Here is a 17,113-nt window from a genome sequence, read left to right as displayed (position 1 = left end):
AGCACTAGTTAGACTAATCAAATCCATCACCTACGTACAGGCCGCGACAGTCTTTACTTAAATAATAATCAAGCGTTTTGATGTTATACAAACCTAAAATGAATGTTCCAAGTATTATTAAAGGTGTGGAGGCTCATCAAAACTACATTGTTGTGTTATTTGTGGCCCTCTGCTCTGTATAAGTTTCAAAATGGGGCCCTCGTTGAAAAAAGGTTGGACACCCCCTGTTGTAGCTCATCAAATCATGAGGGACCCTGCCCTGAGATACTGAACACCCACGAATAACCAGTGCAGTCTCCTCTGTGTTACTTTACTTTAAATCCCTTACACAGTCCAGTGTTGTACTAACAATCAAAGTTCAATACTAAGGAATAGGCTTGATACTCAATACCAATTTTGATTCTACAATGATAATTTAATTAAAAAAAAAAACATATTTGAAACAATACTAATTTCCAACATAAACTATTTCTCTGCATTGTCACGTGGTCTCATTCTAGTTTTGATAAATCTCATGATCTTTTGTCGCCGTCGATAGTTGCTCAAATTAGTATCCATTTTTGATTTTAATAATTAATTTACAGCTGGAAATAGTCATATTTTTTCCTGAACAGCTCTTAAAGGTGCCATAACATGCTTTTTTCACGTTTCGTAGTCTATCCTAAGTGTATAATTGATAATAATAAGGGTTGTGCAACACCCTTAACATAATAGTTAAGAAATATCACCCAGACCTTGGACCCCCTCACCAACCCGGAAATGCAAACGGCTTGGTTTGATATTCGCCCCCACCCTTGTGAAGAGCGATCTGGCTCCCCCGCCCAAACTGTGACGTAGTCTCAGAGAGCGTGTGTGCCCCGTCCACCTGTGACGTAGTCTCAGAGAGCGTGTGTGCCCCGCCCCCCCGTGACGTAGTCTCAGAGCGCGTGTGTGCCCCGCCCACCTGTGACGTAGTCTCAGAGAGCGTGTGTGCCCCGCCCACCCGTGACGTAGTCTCAGAGCGTGTGTGCCCCGCCCACCCGTGACGTAGCCCCACAGTTCCCCCAACAGAGCAGATTCGAGGAAAGGAGATAGTCTGTACTATAGCTAAACACTGCGGGAATCAATTAAAAAAACACTCTGGACATATATGAAGCACAAATAGCAATGTAAGAAGGTTAAAAGCTCTGAAAAGTCGATTTTGCATGTTATGGGACCTTTAAGATATGCTACAATGTACACACATGAACTGTGCCTTTCTTTCTCCATTCACTGCTGTTTTACTCTTTTTATGAAATATTGAACTCAATCATAGCAGAACAGCCACACTCAGTGATTGTGAACATACATCACATGTGGAGCTAAACAAATTACTTCAGCCAACACCGTTTAATTAAAAACTAATCTCCAGAAATGAATCCTTTTTAAAATTCCAATCTAAAGTGCATCTAAAATAAAAATAGATATGATGTTTGTGTAGTTATTTTAACAACACTTTTCCAATTACGGTTAAGGCATTGTGCCGATAAGAACTGTCACTCAATACATATCCATTTGGTTATTTACGGTAGAAGACTTTGAGTCAACCTAAGGCAACACATTGTCTCTGGCAAAGTACAAAAAACAACCCGACTCTTCTAAATCTGTCCCATATTTTTCAATTAGCAGCTTTTGAAAAGTCATTTGTGACAATGTTTTGTTTCATTCTGAGTGAAGCTGGTCACAGACAAATGAAATGTATCTTTTCTGGTTCCGTGGTAAATTTGCTTGTGACGCCGTACAATGAGTGGCTAGACAACAAGCGACATCAATAAATTACTCAAAGAACATAACAGCATTACATTCATGGGGTGAATGGATTTGTACGCGGAATCAAGTCTAATCTTATTGCTCCATTGGTGAATCACACTTTCTAATTCTGTTCACATGGCAATGGATATATTATTCAATATCTGAAAAAAGGTTTTGACAGCGCTGGTAGGATCCATCAAATCAATTTGAAATGTAAATCCCAGGCCCACATTAAAAGCACTAGATTAAGTATGCATTTCCCACATCTGGGTTTGATAGAATTGGGTTATGTGATCACTCATATTTGACAGACAGCTTTGACAGAAGAAGGAAATAGAAGTTGTACTTTCCTTCGAACTTATTTCAGGAGTAAAATGTTTTTAATCCGTGGTCATTGGTCCATTGGCTTTTCAGTTTTATAGTGTCATTGAATCAGTTGAATCAGCCACATGTATGTGCCCATAAATACTGTACAGTGGATCAGGGGATCGAATGCTCGTCTTATAACCAGCATTAATACTTATTTAACCAGCATTAATACTTATTTTGTCAGGTCAGTGCATGTTAATGAACATACGGTAAATAAACTACACGCTGAGAACACACCACCAGACTGGGTAAATTTCCATCCATTGTGTTTACTCTCACAAATACACATTTCTAACTCCTTCACACAAACCACAATAAAAAGCTTTTCATCCCAACTTTTCAAGTGTGAAAATTACACCAGTTAAAACACTATGCTTATTCATGCTTGTTTTGTGGTTTCAAGTGACTTCAACCCAGTGTTTTTGAAAGTACAACAAGCGTAACAAGTGCTTGGCATCGCACACAAGCAAGTCCACAGCTCCAGCTCTGCAGTATTATCAGGTGTATTAGAGCTGAGGGACGTTCTCTGTCTGTCCTGATGTTATCTGCGGATGAGTGCTGTTCTACGCTGCTCTGAACACGGCCTTGCACGTTCCCCCGCAAGACTCCACATTTATTCTGAGTGCCTGTGACACACTACCTGTCTCCTGCTCCCATAACCCTGCTAACTCCCTCTGATTTGTCTTTGTCGGTTCCCTTCCAACTTTAAATCCCTCCTGTTCAGATCGTGCCTCCTTTTTCTCTTACATTATCATACATTTGTGGGGTAATTCCATGTCTCATCTTTTCTGTACCGGGCGATTCCATTTTCTCTAAACATATCTATTGTCTCCTCTGAAGTGGTTCAGCTTGGATCAGGTCAGTGCAGGTGAGTTTTTATTACCAAAAGAGGTTAATGCGTCTCCACAAAACATGTGTGGAATGTGTGGACAGTCAAAACTTGAGCATAGGAAAGACGGTAGCACTTTTTGGACACTCAAAGACTTAACATTGCATCGTTCATTCATTAATCCACACTTGGTGGTGTGTATACTTGTACAGCAATACTTTCTACAATCATTTACTCATTGTAAAATATGGTCTCAAAAGAAACTAATTAATTGAATATCTTTTCTATCTCATGGTAGATCTAACGGACGTGTGGCTAAACTAAATGGTTCTTTCTTTAGTAGTTTACTCCCGTTTCTGAAAATGGGATGATGAACGTTGCCTAGGTGGGCTGATGCAACAAGCTTTACATTTAATGGGGGCTCTGTGTCTTAATAGCGTGCTTTTCTTTTATCTGATCCCACAACAAAACCAGGGTCTGTTGGGTCGGGAGAGGCCTGCTTCGTGCCCGTTGCTTATCTGAGGCTGGAAGTGGTGGAGTGCAGCCCACACACTTGAGAAAGATTATTCACTTATCTGATAGAGACTCCACAAAACGAAAGGACAGATGCGTACTAAATCAAAAGTTATTGTCAGTATTTTAGTCATAACTTCTATGATAAGATCTGTAAAAGTTTGTCAATGGTTCAAAACTTGGGCCCAAGAGATCAATTTGTTTTCCCTTATCGTTTGACATTAATAAGCACCTTTAAGCATTTTGTCGTTGCCACTTAAGATCAGATAAAACTACTCTATATGCAAATACTGGCTTATCTGACCCATCTAAAACAACACGTTTGTCCTTTTGAACTTGATTTAAACAGCTGTGGTACAAAAGGAAAAAAATAATTAGGTGAGGAGAAAGTACAAGGTAAAAGTTTTATTCGAACTCAATAGTTGTGTCAAGACCCAGTTTTTAAAAGGTGTAGTCAGTTAGAGGTAATGTCAGAAAGTGTAAGTGGTGTTTCCATTGACGGAAGAAGTAGAAAGCAAAAAGTAATCGTAATGAACTTTTAAGGGCGAAAAGAAAAACTACACTATAGATTTGGAGTGGAAAGTAGGCGAAGAGAACTTACAGAAAACAGAAAGACAGGAATATCTACTATTCATATTGTAAAAACAACACCCAGATATTAATCAAGGCTCAAACTATGACTAGATACTGTAGATATAACCAAAACTAGTATACAACTCGTAACTACCCTAATACTTTGCACCTCTAAAGTTACAATTAAAAAAACACATTTTGAGAGCTTAAACATTCATTCATTAAATACATTCTTGCACATGTACATTGCATCAGTGGTAGAATTTCTTGCATGGTGAAATTGTTCTTTAAAAAAAAAAAAAAAAAGAAAGAAATATCCCAGAAACTGTATTAAATTTATGCCAGATTGATGATAAAGGCCGTGTTATCCCTCTGCATGTGTACGTTCTGCCTTTGACACTTACCTGGTTCATGCTGTTGACCTGATCCAGGGTCAGTCTGAGCAGCTCCTCGTCCGCGCTCTCTGACATCAGTTTGAGGGCAGACTGCTGTAGGCCGGGCTGCTGGAGCAACAGTGTGGCTATGCTCTTGATGCACTACAGGAAAAGGACAAAAGGACGATTAGGGCCAAGATGTGGGGACAGAGAGATAAAGGCAACAGCGTTTGATCCAAGCCAAAGCTAGATGAAAACTGAGAAATGCAATCAGAGGAAAGAGGGACAAAAAAGTGCGAGGGGGGGCTGGAGTTAAGAAACGGTAAAGGTTAATCGATGTGCATATATATATATATATACACAGTGCATCCACATAATACGTCTAAAAGGTCTTGCGCGAGCAGCAAACACACAGAGGCATCCAACAATATATGGATATCACGATGCAATCCGAGTCCCCCCCCATGCTCCGCCAGTTTCATTCCAGCAGATTCAAATTAAAGCTGTTCAGAGCAGAGTAAAAGGCCTTCCTCCGCTTCCTCCCCCCAGCTGCTCCTCTTCCTCCTCTGCCACACTAATATTAGAGACAGCCAAGCCGACACTAGCCCATTCACGCTGAATAGCATTAGCACTAAACTAATATCACAGTCAGCTGCTGCTAGACACATACAGAATGTCATTAGGAGAAACAGTGCTCAGCGGGGCATGGATTGCATTAGTCGGGCAGATTTCAAAGCAGCGGATAGCACCTATGGTATTTTGAGGTAGCATGTTGCCGCGGGTAACATGCTTAATAGTGTTCTTCTATATTATAATGCTGAGCTCCGCGCAGCTGCCGGCAGCCTTGCATTTTTCACTCGAAGCATGGCAACAGCGGAGTAGCATGTTAAAGCGTGGACGTGCGGTTTCATGAATACAGAATGTGAATTACCTGCACCGGGAGCTTGTGCTTGGTGGTGTACAGAGGCCGGACCATGGCGACGACCTGCTGACCGCAGTCCAATGTGGCGCCTGAACCCTGCAGGCGGGTCAGCAGGGCAGAGGTCAGCACCACCCATGGGTTACGCTCTGTTGCCGCGCTGGGGAATGAGAGGAGACGGAAGCAATGTCTTTAGCTTTCATCAGCAGTTATTGAACACCACAAACAGAATTTGTGATAAAAAAAAAAAGGCAGAGCAAGGATTTTTTCTTCCCTTTTTTCATTTCCACAGTTTTAACACAAACTAGAAACACTCTCATTGTTTGTCAATTTGTTAATGACTTTCTGCGGAACCATCAAAAAATACCTACTACTTACATAACACAAAACCAAAAAAAGGTACATTCAAGCGCTTGTTTCCATGGAGATTGATCATGTTAATTGCATACAAAGGATTCCATTAGAAAATTTACCTTTCAAATGTTCGACCCAGCTGAGTTCAAAATGTATATGCGATTTGTATTTGTGACAGAAAAGAAAGCCTGAGAAAGACATGTTTAAATGATTTAAGCTTTAAACCTCAAATAGACCATCTTATTCGACAGAATCTCACATAATCTAGTGTAAACATGTAATTTTTACCATTATATTTTGCACATCAACACATGTAAAACAGAAGGACTGATCACACCACAGTTCTGCATATCAAAAATGAACTGCTAAAGCTAATAATAACAACAACAGATTGACAGAGATGTTGATGAGCCGTCACTTCCAATAACGGCATGAAAAGCAGAGCTGTTTGCCCACAAGAGTCCTGCAGTTAATAGCTCACACCTCCAGATTTGATTTCCTCCAAACACTGGGGACGGCTCGGAGCTGAGGCAAGTGTCAGTTTGTTTACACACGTCTCCATACGAACTGATTAGCCTCCACCACAGCGTTGCAAATGTCAAATGTGAAAAGGCAATGCATCTGTGGAGGTCATGGGGTTATTTTAGTCAATAGTCGTCCTGACTTCAAGGTCAAGGGAACATCATGGGAGTAAAACAAGGAAATAACAGCGAGATCTTTTTTTTCCCCTCTCCAAGATGTCTATTGATTCAATTAAGAGCATAACCAAGGTTAAACTATGCGCTCCACTAAGTACCCTTGTAGTTATTAATACATCAGTCAAAAGAAGTAGGTAGTTCATTATCGGTTAATTATATCTGTGCTGAGTGATGGCTCCTATGGAAAAGATTTATTTTATTAATTAACGTTCATTAATATTCGTCTTTCGGGGCTGTATCGCCTGTCTATCTCGTATCCCTATTCTCCCGAGGCGGTTTTGGGGCTGGTCCAATGCTTGTGCCTATAATTGCAAACTAGATAATTGTTTTAGCGCTGAAGACGAGCCAAGCCAAACAGGGATTCTCAGTTTGTGAAGGGTTTTATGAAATTACATAATGATGATAATTGACCGGGTTGACCATTAGAAGAAGGTGAAAATAACACATTTTGAACCCTTGGGTGAGATTAAATGAAATTGAGTTTGACTTAAAAAGAAAATAACACCAACTGTTGTGTAATTTAAAGTCACACTATGGAGGCATTTATAACTGCTTGTCTCCATGGAGATGTTACAGACTCTGGTCAAGTTACTGGTCAGATCGGTGGAAAGGTGACACCACTCAAAATACCTTTAATTAAATAAATACAATATCAATACGTTTAAAGGGGCTATACCCAATGTTTTCATGTAATAAAGTAAAATCAGAACAGGTACAATAGTACAAGCTGCTTTTAGGGGAAAATGAGACAGATGGGCATTCTCTGCATTTAATTATAGAGTTTTATTCAAAGCAGGAGGTATGCTATTAGGATGCTAATGTTTGTTAGCTTTGCCATGATGACAAAACTCGCTCTGGGCTCTAAAAGTAGTGAAAAGCACCTATTAACTCATTGAGGTGAATGATTAGGATGCAAGGAATACATTAGTTAAGTGATCAATACTGCTGCAAAAAGTTTAAAGTTATGTTTTTCATGCTTTTGAGACAGAAAAAAAGGGTACAGTGCCTTTAATGTCATAATGTGGAACATTCCAGGCAAAGCAATAACAACTCCATGGAGACAAGCAGGTGGTAAACCCTCTCTTCTTCTGCGATTGCTAGAGTTGCCAATACGTGGGTACACTGGAATATTTGTAGAACATTCATTTACTTAATGTAATCCATCCAAGCACCGGTAATGCAAATGTGATTTTGGGATGAGACGGGAGGTAAAGGGAGGAGATGCCATGAGGTGACTGCTTTTGTGGAGCCCACACGACAGTATAACAAGCAGATGGCAACATGCTGATAAAGACTGGCTGAGAGGAATGCAACGTCTAAAGCCAAGATTAGCCTCCTTAAGTGTGTCCTACAGAGTCTCTCGGTTATATCACAAGAGTGCGCCGTGTGATTCGAGTGCGTGGGTGAGAAGAGAGGACCCTGGAAAGAGAGATCTCAGACAACCTCACCTGGCAGACAGCAGAGAGCAGTGGTGTTGTTAATATGATCAACTGTAGGGGGCGCTGTGTGGAAGGTTTATTTAAATAAATGGTAGCTTGCTATGTTTTCTGCTTTTAGACTTTAAAGGTGCACTATAAAACTTTTCTTCTACCTGCTTGTCACCTGAGAGATGACTAACCGGAATGTTCAAAGTACAGCATTTTTTTTTTTAAATTTTACAATATTTTCTTTTTTCAATAAAAACACCAACATTCTACAGTCTATTCATACATAATAGTACAACAAATTGTTTAAAAAAACTATTGTTGGCAGCCTGTGCATCATGTACAATGAATCCAACAATACTTTGGTCAAACGCTTCAGTTAAATCAAGTACTAAGACCTGGATCTCTCCTTCACTGTGGATATCCAGGAGGTTTCACTTTTTCCCACTCCTGGTAAAGAAGGAGGGTCTAAGGACAGGGTGCTCTGGGACAGTTATCCATTTGCTTGGGCATGTTGATCACTTAAAGGTGGTATGGACGATTTTTTTCAGCAAATTTTTATCATATTTCCTCGTGGCGTGGATAAATCATTTGTCCTGCCACGTATCAATCATAAAACGCACCTACCGCTCACCTGCAGCCGCGTGCGGTTCGTCCCCACATTTCCGCGTGCCTAAGCGCATGGATCTATCATAATATAGTTCCCTCAGTGTACGGGGCAAAATGAAGACGGAGAAAGACAGTTCGAGCTGACGCAGAAGTGGACAGAAATCTACGGGAGACGAGCGATGTGATGCGCTCCGTTGCGCTAATAAACATTACGTGTGTATCAGTCCGCACGGGGGAGTGCGCATGCGCACTTCCGCCTGCGTTCTCAAATTGCCGAAAAATCCGCCTTTAAGCACACTTTGTTTAAAAGTTAATTCTTTATAGTTATATTTTTCCCAGTGCAGTCCGCTTAAATCATGTCAATCATTTCTATACAACCAGAACTTCAGAATTGCCGGTAGCTGCTCCCACAACTAACTTTGAAATGCAGACATTTCATTTATCATTCCATCAGTGTGCCCTATGCTTCACTGTGGGCCAGTCGCCACTGCTCCTCTCTGTGTTGTGCGCCTCTATATGAGTGACTGTGTGGGGGCCAAAAGTGTCCCAGGGTGCACTGCGAGTCACAGCCAGCCCACGCCGTGCTCTGAATCATGACAGGGTTTATGCCGCCCGACTAAAGGGATACGTTTTTCATATGCCACATCAGTACAACCGTCTAAATCCAGTCTCTTGTGGTCTCCGACAAATCTACTCCTGACAGACAGTAGCCATCAATGATTTAACGCCGAGTCAACGTCTGCGTATGTTGATAAAGTTTGCTTCCAGCCACTGAAGCTTGAAGCTTATCCTAAATTTAAGTGATGACGACAAGAAAGACTGGTTTATAAAATAAACACAACAAACTTGGATAGGAACTCTATTTTAGGCATGTCAGTGTAGAACTATGCACAAAAATGTGAACAGAACAAAATTGAATGTAATACAATAGTAGATATATTGGCCAGACCAAGATTCAAACATGAAGATATCAGCTTAGGTTAAAAGCAATAGTTACATTACATCATCTCTTACCTATTGTCTGATATAGTAGAAGCAGCAAAACTACTCCACTAAAAAAGACAAGATGAGTATTGTGAGTATAGCACAACTGTCATGAATCTTATTCCCACACATTTCTACACTTACAAATTGATGTCGGAGTCAATCTAATCTCATGATGTTAATCAAATGATTGAGACTATTTTAGTCACAATATAATTGTAAGGACTGAAAAAAATATAATTGTGACTATTTTAGAAGCAAAATCAAGTCAATTCTATGAAGTCCACAAAAACAAAAAATGTTTTAGGCAACCATCATTTAATCACTCACTGCACTGTTCACTTTCTGCACTACATATGTAAACTCAACTGTAAATGTGTGTACATATTAAGCCTATTTTTTTGTATTCTTATTTTTTATTTTATAGCTTATTCTTATTTTTATCCATAGCAGATTTAAATTGTTTCTCTTTTTTACTTATTGATTGTTCATTGTTTTATGTTGCACCAAATCACCGAGACAAGTTCCTATGTTTGTAAATTCTGTCCATTAACAATGGCAATCAACCATTTCTGATTCTGAACTGTAACACAAAAGTGTCATGATATGACAATCCAAGATACAGCCTAAGAGAAGGCCACTAAAGTCAGCCAAAGGAAGCGCTTGTCAGTTGGTTCCTGCTGAGGCGATGATCCACGGCTGTGCTCTCAGTCAGTGGAGCAGTGGCAGGATCCCACAGTGAATTTGAACGAGCTGGAGCTAATCCCATCTCTCCTCCTGCTGCTACATTCAAAAGTGTTGAGACAAAGGCACTGACAACTGAACTGCAGTATACAAATGCTCTGATATACAAGGAGGTTTTGTTACTGAAGTATGCACAACACTCACAGAACTGTTATTTCACATGACTGAGCGACTGGGATATTTGACAGACAGTACAGGGGACTTAAAGGCCCTGTACATAATGTATATCCAAAACAAGTTTGCAGTGGTTCAAACTAATTCCTCACTTTCCTAATATATTCCCAGTACCTTAATTATTCACCAAGATGAATTTACCTATGTAAATTCTATGGGATATTCACTGTTTTTGGAAGAAATATCCAAAATTGAAATCCACAAACGTTGAACCTTATTTGTAAAACTTGCAATTTTTACTTTAGCCCACTACTTTTTCACTTTGAAAAAGAGGTTTTGATTTCAATGCTTTTTTACCAGGTTAAATAAATGTTAATAAAATAAAAAACATTTGTTTGGGATCGGTTCCACCAACTCGTCCTAGTAATCGGAAGTCTTAACATCCTTTGAACTAACAGCAATCATGCTTTTGGAGTTGAATAATGGCACAATTTTATGGCACCACAATTGTGAAAAAATGATTACACTTTTGTTTATTTATGCAGACAGAGAAGACGTTGAACTTTGTGCCAGTTTTTGTTTCATGCGGATAGGCCCAGTAATTACAGAGATATGAAACATAAACCAGGACAACAAATCTGCAATCAAATTCTACTAAAGAAATCTGACCTGTCTCATCTCAGTGTTAAATTAAAGGTGAAGGTGTCGCATGTTGTGATGTCATGTGATCGCAACCTATGAGCTGCCTTTACAATACATCTGTACTGAGACAACACAACTATATGAATTAAAAAAAACTGTACAGCCATAGCATGTGACAAATCGATCAAATCTTAATGATAAAGCTTTCAATAAATACCTTTTTTAGAGACTCCTCTCCCTGTCACACTTGTAATCTATGCTCAGTGCTGTGTTGAAATGTGCACATCCCAACCATGCGCCTCTCCTCCTTGTGACAAACACTTTAAATTGCTGATCGAAGCTGCCTGATCGCAGCATGCTTTGATTGAGCTGGAAGGATTAACTCCTGATAGCACAGCGCCTTGCAGTTCCCCAGAGTGATGCACACTTTTAATGGAGAACAATGGAGCAGCGGAGGAGCAATCACACCATTAGGCACTTATCGATAATCCTGGCAGCTCCGAATGCTCCAGCTGCTGTCGGAAGCCCCCAGCCTCCTGCCTGTTGTGAAGAATCCTTTCTCCAACTTTTCAAAGGCTCTGCGCAACATGTGCCCCACCGTGATTAGATAGTTCAATCCTAACCTTTGCGAGACGAAAGCACAAAGCGCCAAAGTTGCCATTAAAATGTAAATGTATCCCTATTGTTAACGAAGCCCTCGCTGTGAACGGAAGATAGTTATGATTTTACCCCTGGGTCCATTTTTGAGGAAGGCGCTAATGAAGAGTAAACACAGCCAGACGAACCAATAGTAGCCCCTTCTGCCGTGCACAACAAAGGAACAAAGGTGGAAGAACAGACTAAATGTTCTTACATGTCGTCTTTGATCATCGGGGGCCAGGCTTGGAGCAGAAGCATGATGAGCTGGAAGTCCTCCCACTTTTGGGCCGATTCAAGCAGCTCCAGGAAAAGGGCATATCTTTTGTCTTCATTCTCCACGTCTTCAATCTGGAACTGTAAAGAGAGTAGCTTTGGTAAGTAATCGTGTGTCATTATGGAATATTAAAATCATCACATTTTTGCAATGAACAAAATGGAGCAAAAAAACAGTGAGGGGATTCATGAATGGAATTAGCATAGGAACACTTAAACATTCAGTACAAAAGCCACAGAGTTTTCATTTCACAGAGGTTCATTTGTCCTCTTTGGTTTAGAAGTGGTTGTCAGAGATCCATTTTCAAGCTGTGTTCATTCAAAAGACTCAAGAGTTCACATTGACCTCAAAGGGACTACGCTTTTGATTGTGACGGAGATACTTGACTTCTACCGATTGCAGATGTACTGATTGATCCACTGATTGTAGGCAAGATGTTCCCGCCACACAATCCACATTCAACTTTATACACATACAATTTAGGAACATGTCAGAAATGTCTAAAAAAGTTGTTTGCAGGAAAATGTGATGAAAAGAAATAGGTTAAAAAAGAAACTGCAGGAGAATGAGGGAGGGCTATAATGCAGGGAGAAGGAGAAGGCAAAGTAATTAATTTCCTCCTCAAAGACTGGTTTCGAGAGTGATTTAACAGTTGAGAGAGCAGCTGATTTCTGAAGGGAAAGCGCTCGAACCTGCCGGAATACAGCTGTAGCAGGGACAGGCCCCAGACACACAGCCAAACAAACCTAGCTGCAGTGGGTTGTTGAAATCCTCTAAATATCTACTTGATTTGAGTGGAGCAGCACTTATTATGATAACGGTCCAATTAAATCATTATAGAGATTCAGGGGAAAACAAGATTTTGTATTAGTGACTGCTGAGCCAGCAGCTTTGCATCTGCCATAACAAAACTGTTTAAATAATGTCTTTTAGATTGTAATGAAATATCACTCACTAAAATTGCCACTGAATTCTCCCGCTGCAACACCTCCAGACTTCTGCATCACACCACCACCAGTGTTGGATGTAAGTTAATACATAACAATGTTAAAGAAGACGTCAAATAAGCTGTCAATAGCTTGTGCAGCAGGACGACAACAGTGTCAAAGTTTCAACATGTGCCTTGGATATAGGCAAGTTTATTTGTAGAGCACAACAAGGCAATTCAAAGTGCTTCACACAGCAGGAGAAAAATGCATTAAATTAAATATCGACAGGTCCTTTGTTATAGCTAAGGCAATGTTCATATTTCTAATGATAAGATGTTAGTAAGAAAACCAGGCAGCCATTTAATCAAATACTTAGTTAATATGTGTAATGTCCAGAGGATCCAGACGAAGCAATGAAGACCAGTGCAGTGATGTTAGCAGAAAAGCATTCGTTAGTGCCCGGAGGTTTTATGAAGCTACAGAGATAAAGTAATAACGAATCTGTGGCTGTTTTGGTCCAACTCCACTTCAAGGAAATACAGGCCGTTTCTTCAGGAAACACGCGGCTTTGATTTGGATGATGTGGGAGTGACAGGTGGGTTGAAGCTTCATTATACAGAAAGTGCATTTGTCTGTTATTGTGAGTATCTCTGTATAAATGTGAGCTGTCATTTGTCACTCTTTCAAACGTTTCCCGGTGCATAAATAATCATATAATTGACAATCGTACTGCAGGTTCAGCTGCACGAATAAGGTGAATAAAATGCATTTTTGAAGACACAAACAAGCCCACTGAGTTTGCACTCCAAAATAGTTTAGTTAGTAATTATATGTGTTTCATATGGCAGTAAAAAAAAATAAAAAAAATACTAAATTGCAATAGAAGTAGTATAAAAAATTTGTATAAAAAGTGTAGTATTACATATTTTTAAAAATGCTCTCCCCTTACACTGATCACCACGTCAAAAAAGAAACATCGTGCCCTCTTCCCCTCCATTGCCAATGAAATATTTCATTGAAAAAAACCTAAATGGCCCGTTTCTCTAACCAATACTCAAAAGCTAACCGACTGCCCTCCTAAAACATTTCAACAGTAGAACTAACAGCATGTCATGTCCCTCTGCTCCACACAATCGTCACTAAAACATCTGCCCTATATCACTCCTCTGTGCCTCATCACCATCTGAAGAGCAAAGGGTCTACTTTCGAAACACCAGAAAGTATGACGAACTCGATGTCAGAATCTTCTCGCCCTGCTCTCTCATCATCATCTCAACAGGGGAACAACTTCACATTTTCTGCCCTGTGTCACCACCTCCTGACAGGATTCAATCTCCTCTGGCCCATCAAACACCTCAGCAACAGCACTGTGTAACCTTTCCTCACCTGTGAACACACGAGGAGGAGCATTACTGTAGATAACACCCCCTCAAAAAACTGACCTCCAAAAAGAACATCATCTCATCCCCTCACCAGCACCTGCAGTTATACCACTGGAAGGCTGCAGTGGCTGGGGTAAAATCAAACCGGGTCAATAGGCCAAGCTCAGCGGTGTGTGTAGTCCGTTTAGCATTTAGCGGCTAGGTACATCCAGTGGCAGGGCAGCCCGCTGACCAAACGTATCACATGGTTGACAAGAGTTTGTTTGAGCAGAGAAAAAGTTTATGATCCACCTTTTTGAAAGCTATACATGCCTTTTCTGTCGAACTTTTTTTTACATTGCACTCAATAGGAAATGGTGACAAATTACAGTTTTATGTTAGCAATACCCTATTCAGATGTCTTAGAGCCATGGATCAAACTCCCCAAACAATTAATTTTCACTAATCCATAGTTTGATGTGATGTGTTGATGTGATTCTAACAAGTTTTGAATACATCTGTTTTTTATATACCGGTAGTTGTTTTAAGATATAATTGAAATACATGAATTTAAGTCTATAGAAAAATAAATGGGAATTTTATCTCGACCCTAACAACTTCACCTATCACTGTCTTTTATGGGAACATACACACAAATAGGCTACTTTTGACCCTTACAGTCATTGCTTGCAAGACTAACCCGCAACTTGAATATGTGTCTATGTCCCTTTAATACTCCAGGCTACATCAGGTTCATTCTGAATAAATTATGAATGCATCTTGTCTCGTGAATTGGCTGAAAAACACATTTAAATCGTCATTAAGACATACTCACATTGAATCCTTAATGATGGATCCACATTGTGATTTGCCTTGATGACCGTTTAATATATGCACGTTAAATATCGAGCCACTCCACCACGACACGTTTAGAAATATCTTCTGGTGATGGAGGGATGGAACGATAAATGAGCAAAGCTGGATCTCAGGACCTTCTGCAAAATGGAGGTCACAGGAGAAACAGAAATGGAATCTTAACTACTCGTAAAAAGCATCACGCCACAATCTAAAGCCCTCAAATCCATCACTGAATGTAAACTGCAACCCAAAGCCGGTTCATCGTATGAATACTGAATATTGAACACTTTGGGGCGAGATCCAGGCACTCTGACAGGCTTTATGTGGAGTAAATATAGAATGGATGATGTGGAAGTGCTTACCTCAAATGGGATTGCAATGGGAAAATGCAATACTTGAAAATATTAAAGAGTGCAGAGCAGAGTTGATTGGTTAAGGTAATGCTTTGCTTTCTCGATTAGAATTCAATGAGGACCTCAATGGATTTTGATTTATGAGATGTAGGAATGCCACAATTCTTGTGAGAAACAAGCCTGTATAATCCCTCAATTGTGCAGGAGTAGTCCAAGGTAAAAAAGCCTTCAAGGGTAGTCATTTGGACAGTGTTTTTTCAAATTAAGACATGTTATCAACCACCGGAAGTCGTTTTCAGTCTGAAGGCACTTGGATCTGAGGAGCCTTAAATAAGGAGTTTTTAACCTGACACTTCTTTGCTTTCTTTCCTTCCTCTGACTCGCCGCTGCCAAGCTTATCATGATCCTTTGACTGGTTGATTTCAGACGAGGTGTGAGAAGGTACATTTTACAAATTTACCTTTATATTGTAACCACAATAATCACAAAGATTTACACTTTATTTCTAATGTTCAAGAAAAGGAATTCAATGCTGCCAAAATGTGCCATTTTAACATCTGTAAATACATGACAAACAACCAAATAAAATATTTTGGAAAATAACAGTCATTAAATTATTGTCAAAGATCGCTGCAATGTCTAAAATGGTACTCCCATAAACACCTTTGCTCAATGCCACACAGCAAATATCACTAATGCATAAGGTGGTAAAACATGATTTGTTTCATTGTCAACATTTTGGGTTAGCTGGTTTACATTTTATGACTGAAGTAAGCGAATGTCCAATTTTAAAATAAAGTCAAGGTTGTGCAAATGTTTTTTCAGGTCTAAAAAAATAAATCTGCCAATGCTCTCAAAGCGATCCAGGCAATTGGAGGTGTAAAAGCAATGTATGAAAATCTATAATGAGAGCCAACCAAATTCCCATTCCATACACCGCAAACCTGCCAATAATTCTGCTCCAAACAACACCAAAGCTCCGATCCTCACCTCCATTAAAACCCAGATTAAATCAGAGCCAATTACTGTGAGGCAGCAGGGCTTTTATTTCCTTAACAAGGAGGGATGGCAATTAATTATCCGCCTATTAAAATGAGCATTTCCTCCGTGGTTCTGTACAAAACCCAGCGAGCACAAGGCCAGGAGGGCAGTGTAGAGGAGCTAGGAGGGAGGAGTTAGGAGGGAGGAGGCAGGAGAAGGATAAGAGTAACAGCCGCTTGCACCACATTCATCTGAGTCGCTGACAAATTCGATCAGACGGTGGGTTCTCAGTCACTCAGCCCATCTGAATATACTGTACACACCCTCCGAGTGGCTACCTATCAGTCCTCCTCCAGACTATTTATAGGCCTATCCCGTAATGGATTCCCGCTCTTTAGTGTAATCTATTAGGTTTCTGTTCCAGCCGTCCAGTTCAAAACTCTTCACGTCTTCATTATACCTTCAGCTATTCCCACACGAAAGGCTAGAGGAGCAGCGTGTTAAAGCTGAGGTAATGGCGACTGTTTAGAATAGGCCAGTGGTTCTCAAACTGGGGAGGTGGCACATAAACGGTCATGTAGTGATAAGGACGAGAAGATTCAATCTGGTTCAAAAATATAATTATAGAGTATTAGTTTTACGTAGCGCTTTGAACATGCTCAAAGTCGCCGTACATTTTTTTGAGCATTATTCATTTACACCGTACTCAGTGGTGATTATTTTCATTCACAGCACAGTGACAGTCACAATATTATTATTATATACTATTATTCAATATGAATAAACAGCAAAATCCTTAATT

General features: G+C 40.0%; 1 protein-coding gene across 1 annotated transcript in view; it reads right to left on the bottom strand.

The window, feature by feature from the left end:
• The window catches only part of nbas (NBAS subunit of NRZ tethering complex), a 177,435-nt gene that overhangs the window by 10,281 nt on the left and 150,041 nt on the right, over positions 1–17,113 (bottom strand). Inside the window, exons 50-52 of the mRNA XM_072441583.1 lie at positions 11,770–11,909; positions 5,360–5,507; positions 4,459–4,590 (exon numbers count right to left, since the gene is read on the bottom strand). Coding sequence (XP_072297684.1) covers positions 4,459–4,590; positions 5,360–5,507; positions 11,770–11,909 — 420 coding nt within the window. The remainder of the gene's footprint in view (positions 1–4,458; positions 4,591–5,359; positions 5,508–11,769; positions 11,910–17,113) is intronic.

This window comes from Eucyclogobius newberryi, unplaced genomic scaffold (genome assembly GCF_026437365.1).
Source record: "Eucyclogobius newberryi isolate DKJ021-1_F unplaced genomic scaffold, fEucNew1.0.hap1 SCAF_1, whole genome shotgun sequence".
NCBI classification, from domain to species: domain Eukaryota; kingdom Metazoa; phylum Chordata; class Actinopteri; order Gobiiformes; family Gobiidae; genus Eucyclogobius; species Eucyclogobius newberryi.
Note: the sequence above shows the minus strand (reverse complement) of the source record. Positions and strands in the feature narration are given on the sequence as shown.